Below are 15203 nucleotides of genomic sequence, written 5' to 3'. Positions count from 1 at the left end.
TGTAGAGATTTGTTTTCACTGTGAGTATAAAGAGCATCACTGGAGAAATTTCACTGTTCAGAAGACAGATTTTTTTTTTTTACTTTTATTTGATGTAATGAATACATTTTAAATGTCTAAAAGCCCAAGGATTCAAAACACTTGCATACCACTGTATAAGAAAAAAAACAAACAAAAAAATGACTAAGGCATTTACCGCACCTTAAATAAATCTCTATCAGATGGCACATTTACATCAATACAACATATTTAGATGACTGAATAAAAAAAATGTTTTAAACATATGTCTTCACAAACCGTGACAGAAATGGATTAAAAAAAAAGTTTGAAGGACCAAACTGATTAACAACACAGGTCACAAATAAAGGAAGCAATGTCCACAGGTGCGCACACACACAACCATACCACAAAAGCAGAAAACATGAAAACAACACTTATCACTCAAGAACTCACTTGTACACAAACAGTACTAACATTGTTATTGTTACCAGAATTTAAAACAAGCTAAAAACAAACAAACAAACAACAACAACAAAAAAACAACTATACAGAGTGTATCATGTACCTCAAGGTGCTAACAGCAACAAACCACAAACTTCAAAATCAGTGATCATAAAGAATTTGCCAAATATAAGACTTAAGAATATAAAATTGAATTTTAATATGACAGCCACCAATTAAACAATTTGTCTTTAGCCCTGTTTGGACAGGATTAATTTTATATGGGGAGGTGGAGTAATGTAATTTTACCACAGGACGCCTGTAATATTTATGACCAATTCGCACGGGAAAAGAAAGCTTGGTATAAATGACCGCAACGGGAGGGGCTGTTCAATAAACAGACTTCATATGCTGTCTTCATTCCTAAAAATAAAGCGCAAAAAAAAAAAAAAAAAAAAAAACTGAATAGAATAGATTCGTCTCTGCGGACACTTTCTAATATCAACTAGCTTCTACTTATCAATCTGCTTCAAGCATTTTGTTTTTGGATGTTTAGGCACTACGTAGAGGTGCACGCTCAGTATGCCAAAGCAGGTGGACTGAACACCTCTCATACAAGAGTGTCCTATCCCACAGACTTTGTAGATTAAATTTTTAATTTGCATGCAGAGGTGTGCAGTGTGTTTGCAGCACACTCAGTCCATCCATAAGCAGAGCAGGCAGTTAAAAGAGGCACAGTGAGGGAATGCACAGAGGCTAGTTGCTGACATTAACATGACCACTTCATTTCAGAGCTGTCATGTGTGGACACACTGATAGAGATTTTACAAGACCTCTGCTGTTAGTGCAATGACTGTCTTCAAAATGCCTCTTTAAACACATCCATTCTTGATATAAATAGCGGAAAACTCCCTTTCCACAAGATATAACTGATGTCTCTATTCGCATGGGATTAATATATATATTTCTAACAATCATTTTTCACAAGGTAAAAGGGGCAGGAATCTTTACCAACACAGGAACAGAGTCAATAAATATGACTGAAACAGCGCATTTGGACTGGAAGAACGCTGATAATTACTTTACCCCACCTTTATACTGTCTGAACTTCCTGAAGACAATACATGAGAGTAGCCATATATACCATGTGATTCATGAAGACACCATTCACTACCATGCCATCTAGATCTTAGAGTCGAGCGGCTGGGTGTTTACCGTTGGCGCTGGGGCCAGCCTTTACACAGGGTGCACCTACTATCTGCATCATTGCTACACCTGCAAGAACAACGGACAATCAAGCATCTGGTTGATCATAAGAGGACACTAGACAACAGCTAGCATGGTGTTCAAGTGTGTGTGCATGTGTGTGTGTAAATGTATGTGTGTGTGTGTGTGAGAGAGAGAGAGAGAGAGAGAGAGAGACCCTTCAAACACACACCCCAATTTTGAACTTCATTAATCTTCTGCCACTTATCCGAGTCATGGTGGAAGCAGACTAAGCAGCTCCTCCCACACTTCTCTATCCTCAGGTAAGTCCTCCGAGTATTCTTGGGGGAGTCCAAGATGTTACCAAGGCAGCTAGGAGATATAATCCCTCTAGCAATGCCCTGGGTATTCCCCAGGGCCTCCTCCCAGTTGGACGTGCCTAAACAACATCCCTCGAGAGACAACCAGAGGCATCCACACTAGATGCAAGAAACACCTTAACTGGCTCCTTGAAGTTCCCCCTAAGCTTCTCACTCTGTCCCAGAGTGTAAGCCCAGATACCCAACGGAAGACCCACATTTCCGCCACTTGTATCTGTGACCCTGTTCTTTGGTCATTAACCAAAGCTCATAGCCATAGATAAGGATAGGCACACAAATCAACTAATAAATTGAGAGCCTTGCCTTCTGGCTCACCTCTTTATTCACCATGGCCATGTACAGTGTCTGCAGGAGCTGAGACATAGCTTCAATCAGTCTGCTGATCCAATCAGCCTGTCAATCTCATGCTCCATCTTACACCCACTCATGAACAAGACACGGAGATACGTGAATTACTCCAATTGGGGCAGTAACAGTCCTCTGACACAGAGGAGACAACCCGCCCTTTTCCAACAGGACCATGGTCTCAGATTTGGAGGTGCTGATCCTCATCCCAGTTGCTTCTGGGATAAAGTTCAGCATTGTGCCTCAAAGTTGGCCAACTTCACGTTGAAAGTCACTATCTAATGAAGCCAACAGAACTACATCATCTGCAAAAAGCAGCGATGCAATTCTCAGGTCTCCAAACTTGGCACTCTCCAGTATCTGACTGTGCCTTGAAATCCCATCCATGAAAATCACAAGCAAGGCTGGTGTCAAGGGAAAACCCTGGAGGAGTTCAACACCCATCTGGATGAGAGTCTTATGCGACGCTGAGAATGCTAACACAGCGCTTACTTTGGTTGTGTAGAGACCAGACCGCATGTTACATCGCCCTGGAACTCTATAATCCAACAGCACCCTGACCAACAGCAACAGGACCCGGTCACACACCTTGTTTTGAGACTGTGTCAACATTTTTGTTAGCTATACAATCAAAGCATCTACTAGACTAATTTCCTCACTTTTAGCTGATGTATAAGCTCATTGTGCATATATGGATTTGAGGAATGTATAAAATGAGCTTTGGCCCTGGAGTGTTCTATATACAAAACTTTTGTATGCATTTATAACTATGGGTCAAAAAGCCTGCACTCTGCTGTTAGAATTTACATTTACTTTGCCTTTTTTGGGTTACTTGTGCATACAAACTTAACAACAATCGTAAATGATGGAAATTTCTACTCTCATACAAGGCATCATCAATCTACTAGCATCATTCAAAAACTACCTGAAACCTACTTCCTTCTTTGCAATGACGTAAACTTCAAAGGATGACAACCACTAAAGCATGCCTATTGACTTTTGGAAATACAGATACATACAAGCAAAACAAGCTTGAATTTGTGTCATAAAACAAAGAAAAACATATTACTATAAAATTACACTGTAGACCTAAAGTGACAATGGAAGCAAACAATGATGTAACGGCCACAAAAATAAGTCAAGACTCTTCTACCCTTCCTAATGCTGATAACCAAGCCTTCCCAACTGCAACTTTGATGCTAAGCTAGACATAATGTTCACCAAAACCACAATTAACAATGCATATGCACTACTAGTACAAGTAGTCCTTATGATTATTTTAACAGCTGAAAGATAAACAGAACATTTTTTAAAACTTTTAATACTTATGTGACACTTCATAAAGAAAAATACTACACTATACTGTATGATATACTATATTATGCAACAATAAAAATAATTCATAGATACAGCTTAAAGCAATGTCAACTTGCATCTAAATAATGTACAGAAAACAGGTACAATAAAAATCAAATAGGACATATAGTTGAGAAAAGTGACAGAAAATTAAAAAGAGCAGTTATGTGTATGCGGATTATATTCATGAGCAGAAAAGACTAGCTAGTTAATTTATGTTCATTAAATGCTGGCTGAAACATCTGTACTAAATGGCTAAACAGTTGCTCATTGATATGGACAGATATTAATTTGGATGTCCCAAGAGGATGTGGAGGATCTGTATTGGGAAAAAAAGAGGCACATAAGAAGATCTACATGGGTCTTATGAAAGTGGACACAATTCTGATCTTTCTTTGCTTAGTATGAATAGCATTTCATGTTAACACATCCTCAATATCAGGTGGCACCAAATACCTGTGAAATGACTGTGGCCCAAGGTGTGACGTGACACACCACTCTAATTTTCTATGGAAGCAGTTACTAGTGAGTGTTGTTTTAATCACTCTACACATTTTAAGATATTTAATGTTGTCATAGAAATAAAACCCAACATGCAGACCTTTTTACATGAAAATGCTGCAGCGAAGTCAAAAACTCTCAAGCAGCCATGAAATATGGTGTGACAGAGTGTAATGGAAATGGAGAGCTTACTGTGGTAAAAGTGGTGCTTCCCACAGGAAATGTAGTGCTGACCCTAAAATGTACTTTTATTTGCAATACTTTCAAATAGAATTATTTTATTAAATAGTTGCTATCAATGTATTTTCCCAAAAATTATCATAGTGGTGTGTGAATGGGTGAACGGAAGGTATCATTGTGAAGTGCTTTGAGCTTCTGATTCAGATGAAAATGTGCTATAGAAATGCAATCCATTTATCATTTACCAAAAATATGCCATCGGGGTGAGGTGAATGAAATCTTACATTGAGGTCATCATATATTCGGAACAATAGACTAAAAGGACAGACTGGGTGCAAAAAAAAAAAAAAAAAAGAACATCCAAAAAACATGGAAAAATGTAAATGTGAACATGTACATCTGCTCAAATATCACGCTGTTTGGCCAGAATCCAGTCAGATTGATTCAGATTAGATCAGGGATAGGCCAGTCATGCAATGAGGAGGACCATCACGACTCACGGTTTCATTCTGAAGTTGTCACCTCATGAGCTAACATTACTGACTAGCACTCCATGCGTCCAGGAAAGACAAAGTGCTGACCACTGGCAATTGACGTGTTAAACAAATTGTATCCAAGTGCCCCTACAACAATAATTGCATTGTGTATATTCCCTGATTCCATCCAGTTCCAAGCATTTCTTCACCAGCTTTTCTTTCTTTACAACTTTTTGTCAACTCTTATTTGTGTGGGGTTAGAGACAACTCTCTACTCTCACCATTTTCAAAGCAAAATATTCTCATGTGCGCAGGCAACATTTTACAATATAAAGCAATCAGGTGCAACAAAAAGTGTAACAAAATACTAAACATTACAAACACAACAACAGCAGTGTTAATTTGTGATTTGAATCATTTGTAGTATATTGCCTAACAGTTGCTGTTGTAAACTAATGGAAGCGCCACATTGCACTAAATTGCATTTAGATGGTCTGCTAACACAGGCAGCTACAAGGCCAGAATATTGTAATAACAGAGATTTGATTAAAAAACAAAACGACAGGTAAGCCATATATTACAACAGCGACTGGTCATTCTTGGAATGAAGCCTTTTTTTTTAAGTTTGTGTTTCATACCTGGTAACGGGATATGCATGCCTGGTAATGGCACCCTGAATGGCGGTACCATGACGGGGGGAAAGGCAGGTATGGCCGCTGTGGGCTGTGCCACAGTGTGAGGCAGGGCTGCAGGGAGCAGCGGCACAGTCTGCACTGCGGTAACAGGTGATGGCACCGTGGAAACAGTCACTACAGTGACTGGAGATACAGGAACAGCTGAGGTTACTGTAGCAACTGGGGGAAGATCTGCTACAACTGTGGCTTTTATGAGGGACACAGACAAAAAGAGAGGTTAGTTATTTGAGTTTTGTGTGTGTCTGATATATTCCTGTGTACTAACCTGTGATGGTCACAGAGGGTGAGGGTGTGATAATGGAGTCTGGGCTAGAGGTCAGTGTACGGGAAGGAGCTGTGGAAGGGGCCTGAGTAAGGATTGGCGGTGGTGCCGTGCTTGCTGTAGTGTTAACACTACTTGAGCTGGGAGCCACAGTAGCCACTGCGCTTGTCCCCGTCCCTGCAGCTCCAGCCCCAGCTACAAGCAAAGGGTTGAGCTCCGACTGTTGGATGATCTTCACACCATCCGGTTTACTCCACGATGACTCTCTTGTCCTGGCATTGTAGTAATATGCCTGAGAATAGGATGCAAAGAATGAACCAGGCAACTCCAAACAGCAATTACAGGCAATGGGAGAGGCAAAGAATTAATGTTTAACAATGACTATCACAAGATATCCTTAAATTAAAAACTGTAAACACCACAAACATTTCTAGCAAAGCAATCATGATCAGCAAAGTGATGCAGCAAAGTAAATAATAGGTGTGCTGTAGGTGGTGTCCTGTCACTCTTGGGGTGGGGGGGCAGTTGCTGCACTGGTGCATTCTATGTCACTTTTAAATAACTATAACAGCACATAAATCACCACTCAGTAATTCACTCTCATATGAATTAAATGCTCCAACTTGTTTTGTACAGAGAAATCTGATTTTTTTTTTTTTTTAAAAAGCATTAAACTAAACATTTCACTTTCCAAACTGCAGAAATGTTCTATAGTCATCTCAGCATTTCACTTCAGGTTTCAGCAGAATGTCAGACATGAAGTTTCTCTGCCCACCCCCTCCAAACCACAAAATGAACAAACTAAACCCTTACAGATCTGTGATCAAGCTCAGAAAATGATACCTACTTTGCACTGCAATACTAGTTGCTTTCATGTTGGTGGAAGCAAATTTTTGTGACAAACACGTGAATTAACAAACTGGTTAACCTCTGTAAAGGCAATTGGCAAATATGTATTTAAAGCCCCCCCCCTTGCTGCACTTCAGAAAGGCTGAGGTGAAAATTGTGCATTCTGAGAATATGTGACAGCGAAAATTGTTTATTCTTGTATTTTTCTTGAAAGGTGACATAAGTTGAAATAGTAACTAACAAAAATTTCCAAGGTCTTTGAGATTCTTTGATAAAAGTGTACTTTACAAAACTTGTCCAACACCAGCTGAGCCTGTATATAACCATATATAAGAATCAACAATGTGGAATTATTACAAGGAAATGTGAACATGTGGACATAAACAAGATTATCCAAGGTGGCGACAGGGCACGACAGACAAATGGCACGTTTAACCAAAACGTGCCATTTGAGACACGCGAAATCAATGCGGTATAAGCCAACAGGGTCTTTGCTATCATATCTGTTTTCCTGGAGTAATTATACAGTTTTTAACAAACAGGAATATTGTTTTTCCTTTTTATTTAATCCTTGTTCCAAATACATAAACAGATGGCAGGTTTGCATTCATTAAAAGTTTGCAATGATTTGGACAACAGTAGCACGTCCACACATGCACAAACACAGGACAAAGCCCATTTTACTTGATCTTAATGAAACATTATTTATTTTGTGCATTGCAGGCTAGTTTATGACCAGTTTTACCAGAGCGACAAGGCAAAGTCAATGTATCAAAATTGAAAATGCACGGTATATGCAGTCTTCAGATCAGGCAGATTATGTGCTGATAATATACAATTTTGATCTTTAAACATCTTGCCTCATGGAAAGTACATCAACAATAGCCTATTTTCCTGCAACTCCGCTTCGCTTGGTAGCATTTTTTGCTAACGTATGGGAAATAGTGAGAGGCTCCATGATTCTCCATTCCTATAAAAAAGTGGTCAGGTGGGGTGAATGAAAATGCAACTGATTGTTCTCATTGGCTCCAAGTTTTATATTGTCACCTTGATGTAACAAATCTCACACATTTGGGTCTTGATAAGCTTGCAAAATCAGATGAATATTCTCTTTATATCGTGGCCATTTGAATCACCTTCATTTAATTCAGCTGCTGTATGCAAAACATGGCTGTCATTTTACCTTTCCCTCTGGCGTTTTGTTCTCTACCCAGATTTCCTCTGTAGGGTTGAGTGCCGGGGTTCCAGATGTGGGAACAGGTGGCATCCCAGGAGGAAACAACATCCCTGGTGGAGGTGGAAGATTCCCAATGGGAGGGGGGAGAAATGGGGGTCTCTGCAGCAAAAGGGAGATCTAGCATTGAATTAAAATTATACATAATTGTGCTTGCAATTTCAATAATCTCATAACACTCATCCCATCTTCAAGCAACATATAATGCTGCTATCAAGTCTAAACAACCCTGGTCCTCAGAAACCCCCAACACTGCACCTTATCCACGTCTTCCAACACCTGATTACCTCAGTCTAATTTTTTTCAGTCAGCAAATGGCAGCAGACACCTGAGTTAGGTCACCAACTTGACTCCTAGAGGATCTGTACTTCATATTCTCCCTACTCAACCGCCTGCCCACAACCAAATCAGTATGCTCAGCCAAGAACAGAGCTAGGAAACATCAGATGTGAGTAATAACCTGATGTTGATGCAGGCAGACATGAAAAACAAACAGGCAGGTGCTCTCCGGGAGCAGGGTTGGTGACCCATGTACTCAGCAAGTGAGCAGAAGCAGGAAGACAAAGAACATGTGCAGTGCTGGGGTTCCCTGACATCGAAACAGGCTTCTAGCATAAACCTATAAATTCACACAGCCATCTATTTTCCCACCTGCACTTCTGATTACTTACTTGAAAAAAACAGAAATAATAAATGGTGGTACTGAGTGAGTGGCATTTAAGATGTATATCAATGCAACATCATCTTTCTCCCTAAATCAAACGGTCTCTATCCACACTCTTGCCTTGCAAAAGTCTCTGCCACTGCTCAACATGCTATTCTGTTTGCATCAGAGTGGCTTGTTGGCCATGGCAGCACGCAAATACAATTGTAATGCAGCACACAGAAAAAGTTGGTTAGACAGTTGGTTGTGCTACACCCAGAGCAAAGTGGAGCAGCTACAAGAAACAATGTAATTTTAAAACTGTCAAACAGCTTTAATAAACTACTATGTTGAATAGAATTCAGTTAATTCCTCAGAAATCGAAACGAATTGTGTATTTTCACTGGTATCAGTAATGACGAATATCAGTCAGCATGTTTGCCACAGATGAAGCTAGCACATCGGTATCACCTTGAAGCTGAGATATTATCTGTCCTTCCAAACCATATTTTATTTGATGACTGCATACTTTTGCTTGGTGATCGGCCTATCTTTTCATTTATATATTAGAGAGGTGGCGTGACCAAGATTGCCTTTTATCAGTTATGGAATATTCCAATGATCAGATGGATTATGTCTGTGATTGATGCAAAGGCACCAATTCAAGCTTCTGTACTGTGTATTATTGGAACCAAATATTGCAATCTTTTATTCTCTGGATTGCCAACCAGAGCATTATAAGTCTTCAGGCATTGCAGAACACAGCTGTGAGAGTTTCCATGAGGATAAAGGCACATTTGCACAAATTTGATCCCTGCATTGCTGCACAATTCGTCGTGCCAATGCGTCTTGCTTTGTCTCGCTTGACGTCAGCTATGTAAAATAATAGTTTAATTGCCGATGATGCAACTGTTTTTAATGTTATTGTATTCCTCTTCCTGTGACTTACACTGTGCTGTTGGGTTGATTTTGCAATGTTTCTGTTATCTGCATGCTGGCTTATTGAGCAGAAAAAAAAATTGTTAATTTTTTTTCCCCTCATATAACCACTCAGCCTGACCACAGTTTTAAAGATATTACTGTTGCTGAAAAGTGGAAAGGATTCACCTGTAGGTGAGGTGGTGCAATGGGTGGTGGCATGCCTCCTGGTGGTGGAATGGGTGGCATATTAGGGTCAAAGGGTGGCCGAGCAAACGGGGGTCGCGGAGGAGGTGCCCTTAGCATCCCAAAAGGAGGAGGTGGCGGCCGAAGGAGTGGTGGCGGGCCACGTAACACTGGAGTCGGGGAAGGTGGTGCAGTTGTAGGTGCAGGCGCAGGAGTAGGGCCACGGAACCGCAGTGGCTGCTGCGCCATTCTAGCATTAAAAAAAAAAAAGTGGTGAGATAGTGTTCAACAATAACTCACAATTTACAGGTTCAACAATGACACAGGTTGCAAATCCTGGTCCCCACTCATACTCAACAAAGTCACTCTTTTTCCCCCTCAAATTTCTGTTTTGTAATTACATTTCAAAGCAATGCAAAATACTGTAAAATAGCTACAGTACATAGTACCCAGAAAATGTTCTGTCAATGCCATTTGATATTAAAAAAACAAAAAAGACAAAGCCATGGTCATGGAAATTATTCAAATCAGGTCAAAATTCTTGCTTTTTTTTAATTTTTTTTATTAAAATGTGCAAAGAAGCAGCCCAATCCTCTTTTGTTTTCCCAGCACTATACGCTGACATCTCTCATGTGTAGTGAAGAGTGATATCACAATAACGCTGGTCAAATTTATTAGTTCTTTCATAAGAAAGTGATTCTGATTCCGAATCAGACTTGACGACATGATGTCACACCGAATAAATCAATGGTTCCCAACCTTATTCTGCAGGGCTCCGCTTTGTAGATAAAAAATTTTTTCAACCCCCCGACTCAAACATACATGCCTTTTGCTTCTGTATTTCCCTGGAATTTAAATATTATAATTTCTATAAAACTACAACTTCTTATTGAACAAGAATAATAGTGACAAATCACCTTTATACTGCAAATATTAAATTGTCAAGCATCATTTATCTGAATTTTTTTAAAAAATTTATCATATTTCTCACAAAACTGTCCATGTTCTGCTTGTAGTAGTCAAGCATGATCATCATCAGTGTCGTCAGATACAGCTGATGGTTTCCAGCCCAAAAGCTGTTCAAAAACAGCCAAAATACACAAAAACCAAATTACCAAAATTGGAGCAACTTTAACTTTTTAACCCTGTACAAATTGAAATTGACTTTTGCCACCATTTGTGCTGTTTTTACCCCATATCACTTAGTTAAAGGTAGTCCAAAAAGCTGTAGTTTGGACTACCTTTAACTAAGTGATATGGGGTAAAAAACAGATGTATAAACTACAGCTTTTTGGACTTCATGATCAGATAAATAATGTGATATACTTTTCAGTATGATTGGAACATTTTTTTTTATTTTAACATCTGTGTAATTTTTCAATGACCCCTTACCTGGCTATAGCTACCATCCTGGGGTGACCATCATACATTTTTGTGTCAGCCATGGTATACCCTAGCTGGATTTTAAGTGTCGTTTAGTCCCCTTACGTAGTACTGATTAGGTTTAAAATGACTACATGGACTAAAGGACTCAATGTAGATCTGATAAAGACTATCATAGATTTAAACAAGCCAGGTATGTCTCTTGAAGCCATTTCTAAACAACTGCAGGTACAAAGATCATAGCTCCAAACAACTGTACCTCCTTTATTGGGAACTGTAGCCAGTTTGCCAAGTTCTGGAAGAAGACCCAAACCGTCAGAAAGCAAATTAGTTTGGATTGTGAGGAAAAACCAAAGGTACAGTCCTGCCATGAACTTGAAGCTGTGAGAACACCACCATAACCATATAGAGGGTGGGCCAATAAAATGCTACCACTTTTTGATCGTACACAGGTTTTTGAAATGAGAACTTATTTGACAATTTTATTTACAGACCTGTAACAGAAGCATCAAATTAACATTTGATACCAAAGGTTTCCCACTTTGTCTCTTGTTTTCCGCACAGTTCAATAATTGATGACATGTTCAATCCACGCTCCTCTTCTTTGGATTACAAAAGTGGTAACATTTTATTGGCCCAGCCTGTACAGTCAACCTAGATTTACATTAAAATTGTACTGCCCAAGAAAGAAGTCCCTGCTCCAAAATTGAGACCTTTAAGTTTGACTGAAGTTTGCAACTGGGCCCAGGGACAAATAAAAATCGTTCTTGAGGAACATTTTGTGATCATACGAGAGAAGGATTGGGTTATTTGGCTACAATGATCAGACGTATGTTTGGTGGTGGTAGTAACCTGCCACCACTGCCTATTTTGTTGCCAGTGGAACTGGTGCATTGTACAAATAATGAAAGGACAACCACCTGAGAATTTTTCCCAATAAAAGCTTCAAATAAGCAGTGAGTCATAATTTGTGTTCCTACTAGATGATGACCACCCAAACACATATCAAAGCAGTTGTAAAATGGACAAAGCAAACTAACATTAAACTTTTGCAATGACCTTTCCAAAGTCCCTAACAAAAAGGTCTGGACTGCATTCAAATCAGGAAATGAACACATTTAATTAAACATGAACAAATCTGCTAATCAGAGTGATAAAATACTGACAGATGTGTGCTGGCTATCACAAATGCCTGGTCAAGGTAAACACTGCTAAGGCACATTCAATCAAATATTAGGTGTACTGTATTGAAATTCCTGACTGTCTCTCTCTCTCTCTTGCTATGATATATAAATAATGTACACACACACACACACATATATACATACATATACATATATATATACATACACACATACATACATATACACACATATATACATATACATATACACACATATATACACACATATATATATATATATATATATATATACACATATAAACATATATATACACATATATACATATATATACACATATAAACATATATATACATACATATACATATATATACATATATATACACATATATACATATATATACACATATAAACATATATATACATACATATACATACATATACATATATATACATATACATACATATACATATATATACATATACATACATATACATATACATATATATACATACATATACATATACATATATATACATACATATACACATATATATACACATACATATACACATATATATATACAAATACACATACATATACACATATACACATACATATACACATATATATATACAAATACACATACATATACACATATACACATACATATACACATATATATATACAAATACACATACATATACACATATATATATACAAATACACATACATATACACATATATATATACACACACATATACACATATATATATACACACACATATACACATACATATACACATATATATATACACACACATATACATATATACACATACATATACACATATATATATATACATATATATATATACATATACATACATATACATATATATACACATATATACACATATATATATATACACATTCATACATATATATATACATATATATACACATATATACAATCAATCAATCAATTTTTTTATATAGCGCCAAATCATAACAAACAGTTGCCCCAAGGCGCTTTATATTGTAAGGCAAGGCCATACAATAATTATGTAAAACCCCAACGGTCAAAACGACCCCCTGTGAGCAAGCACTTGGCTACAGTGGGAAGGAAAAACTCCCTTTTAACAGGAAGAAACCTCCAGCAGAACCAGGCTCAGGGAGGGGCAGTCTTCTGCTGGGACTGGTTGGGGCTGAGGGAGAGAACCAGGAAAAAGACATGCTGTGGAGGGGAGCAGAGATCGATCACTAATGATTAAATGCAGAGTGGTGCATACAGAGCAAAAAGAGAAAGAAACAGTGCATCATGGGAACCCCCCAGCAGTCTACGTCTATAGCAGCATAACTAAGGGATGGTTCAGGGTCACCTGATCCAGCCCTAACTATAAGCTTTAGCAAAAAGGAAAGTTTTAAGCCTAATCTTAAAAGTAGAGAGGGTGTCTGTCTCCCTGATCTGAATTGGGAGCTGGTTCCACAGGAGAGGAGCCTGAAAGCTGAAGGCTCTGCCTCCCATTCTACTCTTACAAACCCTAGGAACTACAAGTAAGCCTGCAGTCTGAGAGCGAAGCGCTCTATTGGGGTGATATGGTACTACGAGGTCCCTAAGATAAGATGGGACCTGATTATTCAAAACCTTATAAGTAAGAAGAAGAATTTTAAATTCTATTCTAGAATTAACAGGAAGCCAATGAAGAGAGGCCAATATGGGTGAGATATGCTCTCTCCTTCTAGTCCCCGTCAGTACTCTAGCTGCAGCATTTTGAATTAACTGAAGGCTTTTTAGGGAACTTTTAGGACAACCTGATAATAATGAATTACAATAGTCCAGCCTAGAGGAAATAAATGCATGAATTAGTTTTTCAGCATCACTCTGAGACAAGACCTTTCTGATTTTAGAGATATTGCATAAATGCAAAAAAGCAGTCCTACATATTTGTTTAATATGCGCTTTGAATGACATATCCTGATCAAAAATGACTCCAAGATTTCTCACAGTATTACTAGAGGTCAGGGTAATGCCATCCAGAGTAAGGATCTGGTTAGACACCATGTTTCTAAGATTTGTGGGGCCAAGTACAATAACTTCAGTTTTATCTGAGTTTAAAAGCAGGAAATTAGAGGTCATCCATGTCTTTATGTCTGTAAGACAATCCTGCAGTTTAGCTAATTGGTGTGTGTCCTCTGGCTTCATGGATAGATAAAGCTGGGTATCATCTGCGTAACAATGAAAATTTAAGCAATACCGTCTAATAATACTGCCTAAGGGAAGCATGTATAAAGTGAATAAAATTGGTCCTAGCACAGAACCTTGTGGAACTCCATAATTAACTTTAGTCTGTGAAGAAGATTCCCCATTTACATGAACAAATTGTAATCTATTAGACAAATATGATTCAAACCACCGCAGCGCAGTGCCTTTAATACCTATGGCATGCTCTAATCAAAAGCAGCACTGAGGTCTAACAGAACAAGCACAGAGATGAGTCCACTGTCCGAGGCCATAAGAAGATCATTTGTAACCTTCACTAATGCTGTTTCTGTACTATGATGAATTCTAAAACCTGACTGAAACTCTTCAAATAGACCATTCCTCTGCAGATGATCAGTTAGCTGTTTTACAACTACCCTTTCAAGAATTTTTGAGAGAAAAGGAAGGTTGGAGATTGGCCTATAATTAGCTAAGATAGCTGGGTCAAGTGATGGCTTTTTAAGTAATGGTTTAATTACTGCCACCTTAAAAGCCTGTGGTACATAGCCAACTAACAAAGATAGATTGATCATATTTAAGATCGAAGCATTAAATAATGGTAGGGCTTCCTTGAGCAGCCTGGTAGGAATGGGGTCTAATAAACATGTTGATGGTTTGGATGAAGTAACTAATGAGAATAACTCAGACAGAACAATCGGAGAGAAAGAGTCTAACCCAATACCGGCATCACTGAAAGCAGCCAAAGATAACGATACGTCTTTGGGATGGTTATGAGTAATT

General features: G+C 38.4%; 1 protein-coding gene across 7 annotated transcripts in view; it reads right to left on the bottom strand.

Moving 5' to 3' along the window:
* Positions 1-15203, bottom strand: part of tcerg1b (transcription elongation regulator 1b (CA150)) — a 56076-nt gene that overhangs the window by 37366 nt on the left and 3507 nt on the right. For 5 of the 7 annotated variants that reach the window (XM_034178116.1, XM_034178117.1, XM_034178118.1 and 2 more), the window contains exons 2-6: positions 9676-9922; positions 7875-8027; positions 5846-6134; positions 5524-5766; positions 1657-1716 (exon numbers count right to left, since the gene is read on the bottom strand). In XM_034178116.1, the coding sequence (XP_034034007.1) occupies positions 1657-1716; positions 5524-5766; positions 5846-6134; positions 7875-8027; positions 9676-9922 (992 nt within the window). The remainder of the gene's footprint in view (positions 1-1656; positions 1717-5523; positions 5767-5845; positions 6135-7874; positions 8028-9675; positions 9923-15203) is intronic. The other 2 variants (XM_034178119.1, XM_034178120.1) reach the window with 1 other exon arrangement.

Source organism: Thalassophryne amazonica, chromosome 9 (genome assembly GCF_902500255.1).
Source record: "Thalassophryne amazonica chromosome 9, fThaAma1.1, whole genome shotgun sequence".
NCBI lineage: Eukaryota > Metazoa > Chordata > Actinopteri > Batrachoidiformes > Batrachoididae > Thalassophryne > Thalassophryne amazonica.
Note: the sequence above shows the minus strand (reverse complement) of the source record. Positions and strands in the feature narration are given on the sequence as shown.